Source organism: Pavona decussata, unplaced genomic scaffold (assembly GCF_977016875.1).
Source record: "Pavona decussata unplaced genomic scaffold, jaPavDecu1.1 SCAFFOLD_390, whole genome shotgun sequence".
In the NCBI taxonomy this organism is placed as follows: Eukaryota; Metazoa; Cnidaria; class Anthozoa; order Scleractinia; family Agariciidae; genus Pavona; species Pavona decussata.
This window is the reverse complement of record NW_028145762.1, coordinates 317501-335522: the sequence shown is the minus strand read 5'-3', so window position 1 is coordinate 335522 and position 18022 is coordinate 317501. Positions and strand designations below refer to the sequence as shown.

The 18022-nt window shown below is 38.5% G+C and overlaps 2 protein-coding genes across 4 annotated transcripts in view; both read left to right on the top strand.

The window, feature by feature from the left end:
* Positions 1 to 1464: 1464 nt before the first annotated feature.
* On the top strand, positions 1465 to 16650 carry LOC146451364 (uncharacterized). 3 transcript variants are annotated; one of them, XR_014860043.1, is made up of 2 exons: positions 1465 to 2607; positions 9452 to 9576. XR_014860043.1 is itself a non-coding variant. In XM_085099184.1 (2 exons), exons 1-2 carry the CDS (start codon positions 2462 to 2464, stop codon positions 15178 to 15180), a joined length of 876 nt encoding a protein of 291 aa, XP_084955310.1. In that variant the 5' UTR covers positions 1465 to 2461; the 3' UTR covers positions 15181 to 16650. The 3 variants fall into 3 exon arrangements, 1 of the variants encoding a protein (XP_084955310.1); XM_085099184.1 differs by lacking the exon at positions 9452 to 9576 and adding an exon at positions 14451 to 16650; XR_014860042.1 differs by lacking the exons at positions 1465 to 2607; positions 9452 to 9576 and adding exons at positions 10586 to 11328; positions 14451 to 16650.
* LOC146451359 (uncharacterized) overlaps positions 10379 to 18022 on the top strand; it is a 132307-nt gene continuing 124663 nt past the window's right edge. The window contains exon 1 of the mRNA XM_085099214.1: positions 10379 to 10501. The gene's annotated coding sequence lies outside the window, so the exon portion shown is untranslated. The remainder of the gene's footprint in view (positions 10502 to 18022) is intronic.

The following is an 18022-nucleotide window of genomic DNA, read 5'->3' as shown; positions in this document are numbered from 1 at the left end:
CGCATTCTTAATATATAAAGAACTTTTAACAATCTGACTTTTTAGAATTTGAAAATGATGAGCGAGTCATCGAAACGTCATTCAAAACTTTTATCGTTGATTTTTATTCTTAAATGTTTATCGAAAGCGTCTGTTATTACAAAAACAAAGCTCTGGGTAAATGAAAATAAATGACCCGCTAGGCTTCAGATTTATCAGCATTTTCTTGAGATTTGGCGATCGAAGCGCAAAAAAGATGGCGTGACAGACTGTCACGGGTACAAATAGTTTTTCTTATTAGGAAAAAATGAAGCGACATTTTTAAAAGGAAGCATTTTTCATTCGCAGTAGAAAAATCTTTGGATCAAAAATTCGGTAGCGTTAGGCCCAGTTCAGACGCCGAACTTTTCATGAGCATAAAATAACGCAAGGTCCAATTTTAGATGATTGACCTGCGTACTTTCCATGTAGAATCAAGAGAAACAAAGTGGAGGAAATCACTTCCTGTGAGCAGAGCTGAGGCGAGTCTTAATTGCCCTGTATACCAGCGTTTAGCTCTCTATACAAGCAGCATAATGTCCGGCTCGCTAGCGGCAATGACGTTTGTGTGCTTCGTATCATTGCATCAAACAATGCCTTTCGGTTTCCGCGTAAACACTATTAACCGTTTAAAGTTCCTCCTCTGTTTTGCAGTGGGCAACTTTACTTTGTATTAAGGAAAAGTCAAAGTTTCTACCAACTGCTATATGTAACTACTAAATGTTATTCAGTCTCTGTTCGAAAACCCAGCCTTGAAACTCGATTTACCACAGTTGAGTAAAATATCTGCAAAACCAGTATGGTCACCAAATGATTTCCTTCAGATGCCCAAGGAAAATGACAGTTACTAACTAGGACGTTGCCTACGATTGTTACTGCGCATACGCTCTGCGCATCTTGGATTACTCGGGTTTCCTATGGGTGGTGCCTACTAATACAGGGATATTTTTGCGCTGTTTAAAAATAAGCGGGAAAAGAAGAACTTAGCAAGTGCTCTTGATATCCAAAAAGAAAATTTGGAGTAATGAATTGAGAAGATTCCGTTGAATTTTTCATACGAAGTACTTGGTACGAAAACTTTTAAGACAAACTTGACGTTAAATAAAATTTATGCACAGAAATAAAAATGGAGGAATATAAGAGAACGTTTGTATGGACAGGTCAGATTAAAGTGAAAATTATGATTTCGTTGAGGCATGGATATATAGGTTTTCGAGGCTTAATTGGCAACTGCTTCAGTAGTCTGCGCAGACAGGGCTTTTATTTCTATGTATTCTTTATTTCATATATACCCTATCTATGCATCATCACAATCACATTTTCAGCAAATAATGAAAACTGATTCTTTGAAAAAACCTCCAACAAAATGAGATTAGTTTTTTTTTTAATATTTCTCAGTTGATAGAGTTTCTTGTCTAACATATCCAAGCTCACTCGATAACAGTAAAATTGGAAGTTAATTATCTTTTTCAAGAAGTTCCGCAATAAAAGGGCAAGACCCTCCTTCATTTCACACCTTTGTGGGCGTGAGATCTAAATTTAGAGGCTGTTCAGTCTTGGCACGTTGTTGACCCAAGCGTCCTCTGAAAAAATATGCCCCATAATATCACCACAACAATATAAGATATCAAGTTCTTGTTTGTTTAACGGGATTTTTTTTCTGAAAACTAAGCCCATTTTATCGATAAGGGCCGTACAAAGACACATGTTATTTGTCAGTTTTTTACGCTCTGATGGTTGATTGTCAACTGAAGGTGAGTATCGCCTGGCCAGGCCCTTTATACCGGAACTTCCTGTTTTAGACATTTTTTGATTTACTTCCCACTGAGATTCAAAAGTAGTCAACAAACTTGACTTAACTGGTTTAAACCGGACAGCAATCAGCCTTTGGTGCAACTCCAATGGTTCGTGGTGATACTCTAAGAGGAACCGTTGAAGTAACTAAAACAGAAAGAGAGAAATTAAAACGTCTGTCACTGAATAATCGCACAGAAAATTATGTCGCATAAATTATCATGAGTATTTCGTGGCAAAAGCCAATCAGAGTTGATTCTTCTGGCCTTACCTTTACGTTAGGAAACGAATACTAATTTTAGTTTTCCTTCTTACAAGTTTAAGTATAACTTGTAATGTATAATTAGGCCTCTTGTTGGATTTTGCATTGTAATTTTATTTTATTTTAGACGTAATTTTTGCGTTATTTCTTGGTAAATTAGACAGACATTTGTCCGCCCGTTCGTTCGTTCACTTACAATGACCAGCTGCAAAGCAACCGATTGGAGCCTAATCCCCCATCCTAGAGAAATAGAAGGATACTGAAACACTATTAACAACGGCGTTGCGTTAGACGTTTCTTTTCCGCTCCAAGGAAAGGAAATGTGGGACGTCTGCACGCAGGCTGTAAGAGTTTGGACTGGGTAAAAAAAAAACATACCCAGTCCTAATGAAAATTTGCATGTCTACTAAAATTGATCGAAAGAAGAGTTTATTTGATGCAAATGAGCCGCATGTTTGTAGCAAGATTCAGTTTCACCAGTTAAAGGCAGTTTTGGAGCCCAGTTGCCATTATTCACGTTATCAAGAAACGAGGTCAGTAGCAATACTTTATTATTACCCAATCAAGTGGTAAAATGGTTTTTCTCAGAAATATATTACGCGTTTAAGGGCTAGAGTTTGCAGATCGTTTCATAAACTACAATTAAGTTTGTTGTGAGCGTCGTTTGCTGGTGAATATGCAGTGGGGCTGTTTCAAGGCTGAAACATTCAAACAAACCTGGCATGAGATTATTATTTCGTGCTTCTCTGTTAACATTCCAGTAAAATTTCAGTCCACGAAGATCACTGTTATTAAGAAAGATAATCTACTGAAGACAACCTCTCAGTTGAGCGGCGAGTTATTAATAAATACCGTGAATAAATAGCGACGAAACGAACCAGTTAGTGACGATTTTGCTCAAATAATGGAATATAAAGAACCATGTTGTATTGCACATGCCACGATTTGAAAGAAAGAAATATCTTCCTTCTGAACGCGAGTCAACCCATGACGTTCCCTACAATGCATGGTCGATCGCTAACAACTGAGCTACAGAGTCACGTGAACTAGAGCTGGATTATTTAGAACAAATTTTAAGGAAGGGAAGAATATTTTGTTTTAGAAAATCAATCGTTTAGCTCATCAGTTAACTCAGTTGTTCTACCGCAGGCAAGACAACTACGAGCGGCTAAAACAAATATGAGGCGATACTCCTCTTAATTAATGCAGGTGGCTAAATAACAAAAAAGTTGTCAAAAGGAAACCGTATGGTTTAATTTTCGCTCAATTATGCACCTGCCATTTTTAGTAGTTCCTTGTTTATACTCAAGACACATTTTGGGAAAGTTTGGTGTGCCTCAATTGATAGTTGTCCAGTTAATTCAAGCAATTTATCTTTTGAATAAAAATACAGCTCAGAAAAATTTCGTTGCAAAGAAGTCTGTTTACCCGGGACACTTCCTGTTTAGTTATTCGTATTTCTATCTGTTTGCTGTTAATTAACTACTCATGCATCCCCGTCCAGTTTAGAGAAAAAAAAAAACAAATTTTCCACGCCACATATCTAGTGAGCGATGATTTGCACGAACTTCGATATGCTCGAGATCAAAACCTACAAATTGACGAAGGATAAAAACAACTAAAGAAATTAGACAACCAATCAGATTCTTGCCTCTTGTTGAATTTTGCATTGTAATTTTATTGTATTTTAGACGTAATTTTTGCGTTATTTCTTGGTAAATTAGACAGACATTTGTCCGTCTGTCCGTTCGTTTACTAACTATGCCCAGCTGCAAAGCAACCAATTAGAGCCTAATCCCCCATCCTAGAGAAATAGAAGGATACTGAAACACGATTAACAACGGCGTTGCGTTAGACGTTTCTTTTCCGCTTCAAGGAAAGGAAATGTGGGACGTCTGCACGCAGACTGTAAGAGTTTGGACTGGGTAAAAAAAAAAACATACCCAGTCCCAATGAAAATTTGCATGTCTACTAAAATTGATCGAAAGAAGAGTTTATTTGATGCAAATGAGCGGCATCTTTGTAGCAAGATTCAGTTTCGCCATGCAATTAAAGGCAGATTTGGAGCCAAGTTGGCATTATTCACGTAATATATCAAACACGAGAAGGTGTGTTTCATCAGATATCCAAACACTGAGAAGTAGGTTGAAAAAACGAGGTGCAGCCGAGTCTTTTTAAACGACTTCGAGGTGTTTGGATATCTGATGAAACACACTTTAGAGTGTTTGATATGGCTTCTCAAATGATCAATAATTCTTGGAGAAATTCAAGGCTAAAGTTGGCAAAATTTTATGGTAATTAGGATCACATATCCAAACCACGGTCACGGTAGTGATTTTCTTTGTTTTCTCTTGATGAATTATTAATGAGTTTGAGAAGTTATCAAGAAACGGGATGAGTAGCAATACTTTATTATAGCCCAATCAAGTGATAAAATGGTTTCTCTCAGAAATATATCACGCGTTTTAGGGATAGAGTTTGCAGATCGTTTCATAAACTCCAATTAAGTTTATTGCAAGTGTCGTTTCCTGGTGAATATGCTGTTGGGCTGTTCGAATGCTGAAACATTCAGACGAACCAGGCATGAAATTATTATCTTGTGCTTCTCTATTAGCACTACAGTGAAGTGTAAGTCCACGAAGATCACTGTTTACAAGAAAGATGATCTAAGACGACGACTCAGTTGAGCGGCGAATTACATAATAAATATCGTGAATAAACAGCGATGAATTCAAACACTTGTCGAATAAAAAAGTGACGATTTTGCAATGGAATATAAAGAAGTAGTATTCCAAATGTCACGATTATGAAACAAAGAAAAAATCTTCCTCCCAAACGCTAGTCAAACCTACAATTATGTCGTTCCCTAAAATGCATGGTCGGTCGCTAACCACTGAGCTACAGGGTGACATTGAGAGCAAGGTCATTTAACCAAAATTTATAATTTTACAGAAGCAATCGTTAATCTGATCAGTTAAGTTAAATCTTTTATCCCAAGTAAAATACCTTAAAGAATAAACCAAATTATAAGGCGATGTTCTTCTTTATTATGGCATATTGACAAAAAAGTTTACAAAAGGCAACCTTATGATTTTTGCTCGATTTTTTAAGAACTTTTATTAAGCACCTGCCATCTTCTGTAGTTGCTTGTTTATACATTAGGCACGTTTTGGGGAAGCTTTGTGTGACTCGATTGATAGCTGTCCGATTCGGGTTAAGCATTTGTTTTTGAATAAAATTACCCGACAACGGTCATAAAAAAAAGTCAAACATAACCCTCTTCTGCATCATTTTAGAGCAGTTGCGTCAGAAAGGAAACTGTCAGTAACCTTAAGCATAGTTGCCGTCGTCTCTATCCTGACCATTCTGCCCACATCTATTTGGGCGCTGATTTCTCAATACACATTAAACTACATGTCTGGTGCAGCGTTCATCAAATGAACAAAACGGTAGCTTTATTATATTTCGCTAATTCTATAGTCAATCCATTGATATATGCCATACGAATGCTAGCCTGCGAATACAGCCGTAATTACATCTTTATCTTACAGTTTTTGCATTGCCGGGCCCGGCCGTTTGTTTTTCTGGCAAGATGTTGTGTCTCTGATCATTGCTATTTGTCTTTTGATCCTTTCTTTAGCATTGTAGATTTCTTCGAGAGCTATTAAGAGCGGCTTTCCACAAATATTGACCAAGTGGTGGCACAAGTCAAAAAATCGATTTCGTTCATATTTTGCTCATAGGTAGTCCCTAGTGAGAAACAAACTGAGCTGTAGTTAGTTTTTCAAAATACCGCTTCCTTTCGAGTAAATATGCGAAAAACGATTTTGTCTCAGTTGAGCTCAAAGTCCGCTTGACATGACTGGCTGTGGATTGATACGAGGCCGGCCAAAGTTAAGGAAAATTCCGCCCGACCGGTTCAAGCGAATTTTGAGTCAACTGAACTGAAAATCGTTTTTGGCTTGTTTACGCGTAAGGAAGCCGTATTTGGAAAAACTAACTACAGCCCGTTTTGTTTCTTACTAAGGCCTACCCATGAGCAAAATATGAGCTAAATCGATTTTTTTGACTTGTGCCACCCAAAGTTGATTTCGGTCGATATTTGTGGAAAGGCGCTCTTAAATGCGTGAAATTGACGGCGTAAACCTGTTTAGTTATACGGCTTCGTTTTTTCATCGCCTCGCTTCGCTCCGCTCTGAGGTTTGTGTTGTGGGAGCTTGCTATTTTCTAAATATTTGGAATCTTTGGGTTTTAAAGAATATTTTACTGGCGCCTAGGGAAATGTAAATAAGCAAGATTTTTTCTTTGAACTAGAGGCTTACCTTTTGTAAACGAAACCACCACATCGAAACATGCGGACCGCTGAGGAAACAGGTCTTAGGATTGCATTTTTCGTGGCGTAAATACAAGCTTGTTCAGTTGATATTCTTATCATTTTTAATTTTTTTATTAGCTGAAATTGGTCTGGTAGAGAGAGAAGTAAAACCGCATAACCGCGTTTGGAACTCGTTGCGTGTGTTATCTTTCAAAATATTTAGATTTCCAGGTAAGAAAAGCCGACCTTTTGAGCAGTATTTCGAACATGTCAATCGACCGACACGTTCGATTGACTCTTAACCTCGTTCTTCACAGACAAATTCAAGACTGAAACTTTTTTTAAAAAGAATGATCCGTTCTTCTTTTAAAGCCTACTCCCAAATTTATACACGTGGAATTGACAAAGAAAAAGAACTAGGTTTACCATGTCACCTTGTGGCCCTTCATCCGTTCGCCAACAGACAGCAGTCTCAGAAGTAAAAGACTCCAATCGCCTCTTCTCATCCTTTAGAGTCTAGACTACAGTTATAAATTAAAATAAGTTTACTATTTCAGTAGGTTTGTTTTGGCTACACCTATAAGCTTAAATAAAAAAAATGGAAACATTTCTTACCGCTCGTTTGCGGTGATGTTTGGCACTAGTTGTACAGTTGTACAGTACACCTGGACTTGTGGTCACCGCTTTAGCATGGACAGTTGACGTCACATTTATACTAATATCATCTCGCTTCAGTCTTGGGACAATTAGCTTGTTACTCACTTCATCAATAAACCAGAATTGACGCATGAAGTCGTCGTTCGTGAAGTCCTTGGAACATATTGACCAGTTTCCGGGTCAACTCTCATTTAGCCCGCTTTTGTTTCATGAAATCAATCTACTTCTTTCTGCATTTTCTTGCTTCATCATTATCGAACAGTATAGCGTGCAGAACTATGCCCTTCTACATATCTGAGAAGGCAGCACATTCACCTACCACATACCTTCCTGGCACATTCCAAAGTTCAGTACAGAGAATGCAGTGACCTATGAGCAAATGCGCTGTGTCGACGTCACAAGCTTGTTAGTTCCCAGTCTCTCAACTGCTCTTTTTTAATTCAATATGGCGGAAAACGGCCTATTTTGGAGGATTTTGGCGTCTGATAAAAACAAATCGAAACATGGAATGCGATTTATTTCTTCGCAAAGCATCTTAGACATGCATAAATGTTCGAATTTATTACTGTTGTAGTTGTTTCGCCAATTGTGAATCTCGTAAACGGACAAAGTGGAGAACTTCTAGAAGCTCGGTATGCTTGCCATAAGCCTAAGCGATATTAAAGATTGAAAGGCAAAAGTAAAAAAAAGCCTCTTGAAGACGAACGGTTCAGAGCTTTCAGAGGCCTGGCTGAAGAATGAACGTTGGCGTAAAATGTGGTCGAACGACCCGTGTACTTCGAAATCGGCGCCATCACAGAAAGATAAAAGACTAATTAAAAGACCTCAGTATATTTTCTTTTGCCAAAGAAGTGAAACGTTTTCTATTGTCAGAACAATAGAGAATTTTCACGCAAGCGCTAAACAAAAGATTGTATTGGGTGGCGATTATAATGTTGGTCTTGATCCGATACCTTAATCGACAACATCCCCGCACCGTGACGACAATCCTCAATGGAAATAAATAGGTACGTGCATGAAAGACTGTTTGTCACTTCATGATCAAATCATGTTTAGCCTGCGAACGCAGACGTATTTCGACAGCCGGAAATACGTCTGCGTTCGCAGGCTTATCATGTTCAACTCGTTTTAAATAATCAGGATGTTTTGATCGATAAGGCGATGTCTAATAGCATATCTGAGGAATTAATTTCTGGACTCGTAACTCCGCCAACACTGAGAGGTTGAACTTTTCACAATTCTAAGCGTAACTCAACTCTTTCTTGTTTTATTTTCGTTAATTACTTTACTTTGTTGCAGGCTTTGTTGTTACACTTTTTAGTTGCACTCGGCAAACGCAGCTGAGTAAACTCGAGTAAGCAAACTATTGCTCCCACACGTCAAACCTTCACAAACCTATTTTTCATCGACGAAAACGAAACAGAGAAATGTTTACCAAAAAAAATTAATTTCAGCGATGAGCTTCAAAGCGGCTGTCAGCTGCCATCTTTTACACTTTGTCACAAATGATGTAAAATCACGTGGAGGGAACGCAGAATTTGATTTGTTGAAAGTGAACAACTTGCATTGTTTGACTTTTATTCATACGTCAAATATGCGCTTGTAGGAGAGGAAAGTTCGTAATAAAAATAGAATAGAGAGTTTATATCGATTCGAATCCCGTTGAATCCTGATTTTTTTTTTCGGCTTTCTTTTTGCAACCGGCTCATATTACGAAAATAACTGCGAGGGTCTCTCTTTTATTCAATCCGTTACCCGCATGTCAATAATATTTTTCAAATATTCATATTCAAATATTGACAAAACAAATTTCCATTTGTCAAGAACAGTTTAACAGCTTTTGTTGCGAAGATCAAACATGCCAACTCGAGTTTGCAAACTATCTGGTTTGCGAATATTGTATATAGCGCTCGCATGTAAAAATTATTCAGTGGGCAAGCTTAGTTGAGGAATAGGTTCATGTTTAATTTCAGTTTTATTAGCTCCAATTGTTCGCCAATTTCGTGGTGTATATCGCCAAATTCGTCTTGTAAGTTTAGTCCTTTATTCCGTTTCTGTCATTTTCTGTCATTTTTTGCTGTTTTCTGTTGGTTGTTTTGTTCAGTAGTATAATTCTATTTATCCTTGAGAAATACAAAATCCCAAAGATCATTTCAGCGCGGTTGGTAATTGAAAGCTATTGAAGCCTTCACCTAAGGTTTTCAGGCTGCTTGGCCGAGCTGAAAGTTCCTGCGACCTTAAAACCTTTTCCTAATCGGGTCCTCAGAAAGCTTGTTTATATTTGATATTTGATCACACAGTGGGCAGTTACGAGCTAAAGTGTTGCCATGTACTTTACCTTACAAACGTCAATCTGGAGTGACATTTAATTTGCTTTTATTAAATTTTCCACTGTTTATAATTAGGGTCAGTAAGCAAGGCGGCACATCACTTTTTTCGACCATTTCATTCGTCCAGAACGTGATCTTGATCCACTCATACTGGACTCATCTGGACTCCCATTTAACACCGATTTTAAAAGAAAAACTTAGATTGGGCTTCAGAAAAAGTAAGGTAAAAAAAGAAAACTGTTAAATAGACGGGTCTCAGGTGAACGGTCACACTTAGGGCGCGTTCGATTGACCCTATTTCGGAATAGGAATACATACAAGGATGACAAGAAATCCTTCATGACAGGTTTTTGTTACTGGAGTTCAAAATGGGTCTTAAATTATCGTTCATCAGCACAAGTTTTCAGAAATGGTGTCCCAAATTGACCTAAAAAGAGAAATCTAATTGCTATTCCGCTTATTCTTATTCCGGAGTACGGTCAATAGAACGCAACCTTAAGGTTTAAATGTTAACTTTTATTTGAGTGACAGTATATGTACACGTGGGAAGCCTACTACAGCCAAATCTCTTGATTACCCCGGATAAGCGATGAATCGTTCAGCTCTTGTCTTGGGACAAATTTGTCTGGAACTGATAGCTGGCTAAACGGATGCGAAGGGGTACCAATCGAGGCAGTAACGAGAATCGTTAACCCTAATTAATCGTTAATCTTTAGCTGATACAACTTAGGTACCCTGTCTAAGGATCACACCGGGAACACAATGCCAACACGTGCAAAAATGATACCCTATTTAAGGATCGAGATCCTCAAAAACCATACCCTATCGGGCGGCACATACCTATCTACCCCATATACGGGAGTACCCCACCCCCCCGGATCGTTAAGCACAATTTATACTTAGGATGTTGTCTCAGTGTTCCCAAGTCGTTTAGAGGAAGGTAGTCGTTTGTATGATCTTTTCGTATCGCTTCAGCAGAAATTTACATCACAGAAATTTTCAGGGAACGGCGCCTTATTTTCCTAATTTTACAGCTGAGCTGTTACTGGCTTTACGAAAGTGCTAACGGAACCTTTTTTCGCATTTTTACCACACAAGTTGTGCCACCGGAAAACGAAAGGAATTGTATGTTTTCCAGTGTAATGAAATTTTCAGAGCTAACATTTTGCCGAAGAAGATTCGGTTTGATTTTCTCTACAACTAAATCCGAATTTGTGAGGCCGGATTAAGGTCTTATCCCTAACAGATATCCCTTGAAATGAGGCGTATGTTGTCCTTGTATTATTGTTGTATGAAAATGATTGATCTTTGTCGAGGGCTTTTACAGGATGTCATGTACAAGATAACAACCACCTTTACAGCATAAAACAATCCCCTTTAATAGTGAGATGGTAATGGGTTTGTTCCGCACGTTGTACACGTGTATGCGTTGTTTAAGCATTTACACTATGTATGTACTAGGGGTTCCATATTGGAAGTGAAGTGCTGAAACATGAAGATAATACATGGTGTTCGAGATCGTTGGGAAGAGAGAGTAAATTAAGTAATGATGTATGACTAAGAAAGTTTGAAGTTGAATTCTATTGTATTTGTTCTTTAAGGTTGTTATCTTGACGCATGAGTTTTTGTAAATTCGAACTTGCTTATTCTTTAAAGGCATGTTGTTTCTAATAAACGTAAACACTCGGCACAGAACGTAATGCAAACAATGCATGCCAGAAGGTTGAGCTTTAGAATGAAACAAGGAAGCGTAAACTGCCATGTGCGGGCAGCAATTAGCATTCCGCGCACGGATGACGTAAGCGAGTCAGTGGTGTGACTGTGTGGTGTGATCGGAAGGGTTCAAGGCCCTTGCGTGGTAAACAAAAGTTTGTGTTTGACTTTCCAAACTTCCAAATTTTCGATTATCTGTGGCGATTACAACACTTTCGCTCCCCAATCAGCCGCAAAAGGTAAATTTCTTTTGATCTTATGATTTGCAAAGTTTGGCTGTTGAGCTCTATTCTAGCTTATAAAACTTTGATGATTATAAATGTTTTATTTTTTATTTACGCTTAAAGTGTATACGACGCAAAATTTATTTTTTCGAGTTAGAATTAGGAAGCTGCGCTTTGCGGGCAGCAATTAGCATTCCGCGCACGGATGACGTAAGCGAGTCAGTGGCGTGACTGTATGGTGTGATCAGAAGGGTTCAAAGATTCCTGCCCTGGTAAACAAAAGTTTGTCGTTGACTTTCCAACGATAATTACAGGTTATCTGTGGCGATTACAACACTTTCGCTTCTCAATCAGCTAAACCGTAAATTTCTTGTCTAATGATTTGCAAAGTTTATCTGTTTAGCTCCGGTCTTAGCTTATATAACTTTGATGATGATAAATGTTTTGTTTACGCTTAAGTGCTTTTGAGTAATACTTAAATTGTAAATGTCGAACGTTTCTGTGCCAAGGCGTTATAGACTATTACAAGCCCGTAGGAAGGTTTTTTTGCGGGAGGCTGGGATCTAACGAGGGGACGGACCAAACGAGCGCCGGAGGGGCGAACCTCTAGGGGGTCCTGAGGCATGCTCCCCCGGGAAATTTTGAAAATTAGGTTGTCCGAGACTGCATTTCCTGCGTTTTGAAGGAAATATCATACGAAAATAGGCAGCCAAAAGCGAAATTAAAAACGTGGATATCACTCAAACTTTTGAACTTCAAAACTCACAATCGTGGTCGGCTCCGTCCTGTTTACACACGCAGGCAAAAAACCGCTCGAGTACTTTATCCAACCGCTCAGGACAAACCGTCTCAGGGTTTTTCTCAAGGACATTTTCATCACACCAGTTCTCAAAAACCCTCACGCAGCTAATTGTGCTCTTTCGCGTATGTAAATTTTCTGCAGCGTCTTTTAGTGCCTTAACTTCTTTAATAATCCGTAACATCTTTAAACCTGGACGCCATCTTGCCACTGAGATATAGGAAACGTTGCCATAGCAATTTTGTAATTTTACATTAACTCTGAAATTTCGCGCCAAAATTAAGGAGTAATTTGTTACCCAGGATATTATTGTAGTAATTTCATCAATTATGAATCTCGTAAAAGACCAAGTGGAAAACCTCAGGAGCTCGGTATGCTTGCCATAAGCGTAACCGATATTAAAAATGGAAAAGCCAGCTCTTGAAGACGAAAGGTTCAGAGCTTTCAGAGGCCTGGGCTGAAAAATGAACGTTGGCGTAAAATGTGGTCGAGCGACCCGTGTACCTCGAAATTGTGCTCCGGCAGTCAATGAAAGACTGATAGACTTCAGTACATTTTCTTTAGCCAAAGAAGTGAAACTATATTTACTGTGAGAAAAAGAGAATTTTCGCGTAAGCGCTGAACAAAATATTATATTGGGTGGCGATTATAATGTTGTTCTTGACCCGATACCTTAATCGACGCCATCCCCTCACCGTGGCGGCAATCCTTGAAAATAAATGGGCACGTGAATGATAGACTGTTTGTCACTTCATGATTAAATCATGCTCAACTCGATGTTTTGATCGATAAGGCGATGTCTAATAGCATATCTGAGGAATTAACTCCGCCAACAGTGAGAGGATGGTCTTTTCACAACTCTGTGACGGTTTCATTTTAGGATTCAGCACTTTTCTGCTTATCTTTGTGAATATTTCGCTTCCGATTGACGCTAACTCTGTATAAATTTGACTTTTGGCTTTTTATCCAGCGGTCTTGGTGAATTCGAAACAGGACTATTCACATTTACTTAAGTTTTATACGTCATAATTAAAGAAGGTTTAAAAAATCTATAACAGCAATGTAATTATTAAAACATTTCTTCCTTTTTCATTTTGTCATTTCAGCTCTAGGATAAAGCTATTAAATGAGCAAAACGGTAATAAATAAAATACGTTGCTTCTAAATAGTGTTTTTTTTTTTGTTTCATTTTCGTTAATCACTTTTCTCTGTTATTACACTTTTTAGTTGCACTCGGAAAACGCAGCTGAGTAAACTCGAGTAAACAAACTGTTGCCTTCACACGTCAAACCTTCACAAACCTATTTCTTCGTCGACGAAAACGAAACAGAGAAATGTTTACCAAAAAAATTAAATTTCAGCGATGAGCTTGAAAGCAGCTGTCAGCTGCCATCTTTTTCACTTTTGTCACAAATGATGTAAAATCACGTGGAGGGAACACAGAATTTGATTGGTTACTTGAACAACTTGCATTGTTTAACTGTTATTCATATGTCAAATATGCGTTTGCAGGAGAGGAAAGTTGGCAAAAAAATAGAATAGAGACAATTTCCATCTGTCAAGAGCAGTTTAACAGCTGTTGTTGCGAAGATCAAACATGCCAACTATCTAGTTTGTCAATATTATATATAGCGCTCGTATGTAAAACATGTTCAGTGTGCAAGCTTAGTTCAGGAATAGGTACATGTTTAATTTCAGTTTTATTGGCTCAAGTTGTTTGCTATTTCGTGCTGTATATCTTCACATTCGTCTCAGTGTAAGTTAAGTCCTTTATTCCGTTTCTGTCATTTTTTTGTTGGCTTCTGTTGGTTGTTTTGTTATCTATAATCTTATTTAAGAAGCCTCGAGTAAATCTATGCCTATGAGTGGCAAGTCTTTTCATGCTCGTTAGATGTGCTTGAAACGGCAGAAGTATTATGTGATTTTTTTCCAAAAATAGAAGAAATAGAAGAAGGCTTGAATTTTATCAGGATTTCTTTTCGCAAAAATTACTGTGAGGGTCTTTCTTCTATTAACCCTTTTACCCGTAGTTCAAACATATGGTTCATATATTCATCAGTATTCGTTTATTCATTCTCCACGTGTATATTACGAACTCACAATATGACCAACTCCCAGTTGGCTTGATAGCTCAGTTGGTAGAGCACTGCAACGGCATCGCAGATGTCATGGGTTCGAATCCCGTTCAAGCCTGAATTTTTTTCAGGCTCTCTTTTCGCCACTGCTCAAGTTGCGTAAATAACTGCGAGTCTTTCTTCTTTTTAATCTGTCACCCGCAGTTCAATTATATTTTTCAAATATTCATATCCAAATATTGTTCTTACATTTTTTTGTTCAGAACTCACCAACAGATGGTCAGACCAGCTCTGCGGTGTAGGATGTGTCTGACAGGCGACAGATATCCCTCCGTGTTCACAGTGGTTTTATTGGCTTTGCTCATAATTTACCTTGGATTATGCTTCCTGAACGCCTATCCTCATACGATTACGAAACACAGGAAATCAGCTCATCGATGCTTCAACTCGAGCTCCTATAAACCAAGGGCTTCGCTAGTCAAACTAACCCACAAAATACATTCAATATTAGACGGCATGGGGATTCAACACTGGTTAATGTATGACTCCCTGTGGGGTCCCCTGCGTGGCATTCCAGGCCCACTCCCATGGGATTATGACGTTAAAATTGGTATAAACGGCGATGGCAACTTTAGCAAAATGCCTTTTGTAGAATTCAAATCACGATTAACTGCGAAAGGACTGAACGTAACTGATAAGATGCAAGGAAGCGGCAACGTCATCGTTGAAGAAAATGAAGCAAATGGAAATCTGTTTATTTTTTACCACCATGGAGGCGTTGTGACGCGGACTGGGTACCAAACATGGATCTTTTATGTCAATAATCGACTCTATCACTCATTTCCCGCCTTACTTGTACAACAACCGCTGCCCAAGGTCAGATTTGGTTACTTCAACATTTCTGTTCCTAGAGGGGGCATAGAGATAATGAAGTACTTATATCCCTTAAGCTGGTGGAAAGAACTGGAACGAGCAAACTGTGAACATATTTAAAATTTCGTGTTAGCCACGTACAATTTGACACGCATTTAACTGGAATGACTCGATTATATCTCCATTCGCTGTCCAAGAAATAAATCAGCTTTGTTTAATGAGGGTGTCACTTAACAGTCTCTTACGACTGACAAACCTGTTGGCCCTCAGATTCCGGATCGATTTTGAATTTGGAAATGTTGGTTTTTGTAGAGAGAGGAAAACCGGATTACCCGGAGAAAAACCCCTCGGAGCAAGAACGGGAACCAACAACATACTCAACCCACATATGATGCCGAGTTCTGGAATGGAACCCGGGCAACATTGGTGGGAGGCGAGTGCTCTCACCACTGCGCCATCCATTGAGACTATTGCATCACTTCCAATTGATTAGTCTCTATGGGGGAACTTAACTAATTGGAACTGAAGCAGTAGTCTAGTAGTAGTATGTTAATATTGCATTGTATTGTAAGTATTATATGTAAGTTTTGTAAATGTAAGGAAAATATTGTATAATAAGCGTCATCATGCAAGCTTTGTCGTGTAATTTATTTTAAGTGTTTTACAAAATAAAAGTTGTATTTAATAAAATAAAAGTCAAGTCCCTATGGAAGCCGCCTTTCTCTCTTGCAACTTCCTGAGGAGCTTTCCTAACCCTTAAAGAAGCTTAAAAGAAGAGTTTGCATTTTAAGAATCGTTCTCTAACCAAGCTAAGCTCCCGACTGTCTGACCTACCACATTTAAGAGGTAAAATTGAGTGATTATAAAGCCCGAAAGAGAAACGTAAAAATGCAACAGAAAACAAATTAGGTAAACCAATTTTGATAGACAGATATGCCTTTATTTTAACACGATCATGGTTAAAGCTGCGAGCTTGTGGGGTCATGCATTTAAGCTGACACATTAAAATTAAAAGATAGTGATCATCAAAATTCGATAACCACACCGTAAAACAACTTTTAATGTGCTTGAAATGACCAATTTAGCGACGCCCTCCAAACCCATCAAATGTTTCAAATTTCTTATTACTAACAAGACCTTGAAGTAGTGTAACCTTTTTTTACTATATGTAGTCCAGAAATCTTAGCTTTTTACCTCTCCTCTTATCAGATCGAGTTTTCCTACGCCCCAACCTCCCCTCCCCCGCCGTTTTCTTGCCTTTCCGGTACGAGTCAGGGTCATCTAATTATAACTAAATATAGAAAACCCTGCGGTTTGGAAAGATTTTGATGCGAACATCCTTAAACAGACCACATAGGAAATTATATCACGTCTCCTTTACTCAAGAAAATTTAAGTTATGTGTCACTAGATTTTTACTCAAAAAGCAGAGGTAGTCTAATAGTATGCGTAATATGCTTGCAAATGCCAACATAATTGACACACACGAGGTATGTAAATTAGGTCACTTGACCTGTTGCGTCCGCAATATTCATTAAAACATTTAAGCAAAAATTTTCACCACTTGTTATTGTCTCGTGTAGTCTGAACATAGTTTTAAAACTCTGCGAGACAGCATTTGGCACTTCATTTCTGCGCTTTGCAATTGGCCTTTTGAATATTCTTTTAATTTTGAAAACAAACGGCCATTTTTACCAGTGCCCAGTCCCTTCAAATTATAAAACAGAATATACAGAGATAGAACATTTTCAGGGCGCTGCTCCCTTTTGCTACTGCGCATACGCTCTGCACATGTCGGGATGCAGGGTCACACCAGGAAGATGCCTACTAATGTTTTCATAGAAAATTAAGCTTCAATTTATGTATTTTAACACTTTTTGGAATTGATGTTGTTTAATCATCTCTGAAAAATGTTTGATTACCTCCAGTTTTGTTTTTGGATTCAAATAGCCCTAACTTAGATCTTTCTAATAATAAACTGCGCCAAAGTACCTTTGTATTAAAAGACACCGTCCTTAACTGGACGATTTTGACGAACTGTTACTTAATTATTTTGTACGTACGACTCGACCTCTTGTAAGTTTGACTTCTTTACTGAATCCCTTTGTCAGAGATTTAAACTTGACAATGTGTCCTCGGGTCTCCAGAGGGTACCCTCTATTCAGCAAGACCTGCACGTGAGTAGCTATAGTCTTTGTCTTTGACAAAATCTCCGTTTACTCCAACGTCACCCATAACTCTATCAACCGGGTTTCTGATTGTTACCTGAAGAGTTAAATATGGCGCAAGATTAATGCATCAGTCAATTCCATCAGTAAACCTGGACGAAGGGGGAGGTGGAATCCGCCCCGATTCTCAGTGGTAGAGCATCCGAACTAGTAATCGGAAAGTCACAAGTTCGACTTCTGTTGGGGGAACTCGGATTTATCCTTTCCGAGTATGCCTGTTTCACTGACTGAATAATGCGCCTTCGGCGCTCGTGACCTTACCAGAAGTCGTGAAAAAAGTAATGTTGGATTCTATTTTGGGGATCTTCGCGCCACCAACAATAAATTCCCGGCACCGCCCTTGTGTCCATTATTCTCACCTCCACGTCAACTGCCATACTGACTGAATAGAACCTTTCGTGATCAGTGACTGACTGAATAGAACCTTTCGTGATCAGTGACCTCGTTTCTGTTGACCAAAGGGTTGCTGCTGTCTCTGCTAATGTTCAAATTAAGATTCGGAGAAGACACAGAAATGAATAAATTTTTATCGTCAACTTCTTCCACCATAATGATGCAAGGTGCCTGCAAAATATAACATAGAGCGTTGTAAAAGAAAAAGATAGCAGAACGCTACAAGTAGTAACATAGTTCCAAAAGGTTCATACTCTATTCCACTGTACCGGAAAACAAGGCGACAGGCACACTTACCTATGATTCTTAGCATACAATACCCTACTAACTCCTGCCTACAGA

Excerpts from the sequence above, each read along its gene's own strand:
- LOC146451364 (XM_085099184.1), top strand. The coding sequence starts at position 2,462 with ATGAAAATTTGCATGTCTACTAAAATTGATCGAAAGAAGAGTTTATTT. Across the intron at positions 2,608-14,450 it reads TCACGTTATCAAGAAACGAG|AACTCACCAACAGATGGTCA; the intron begins GTCAGTAGCAAT and ends TTTTTTGTTCAG.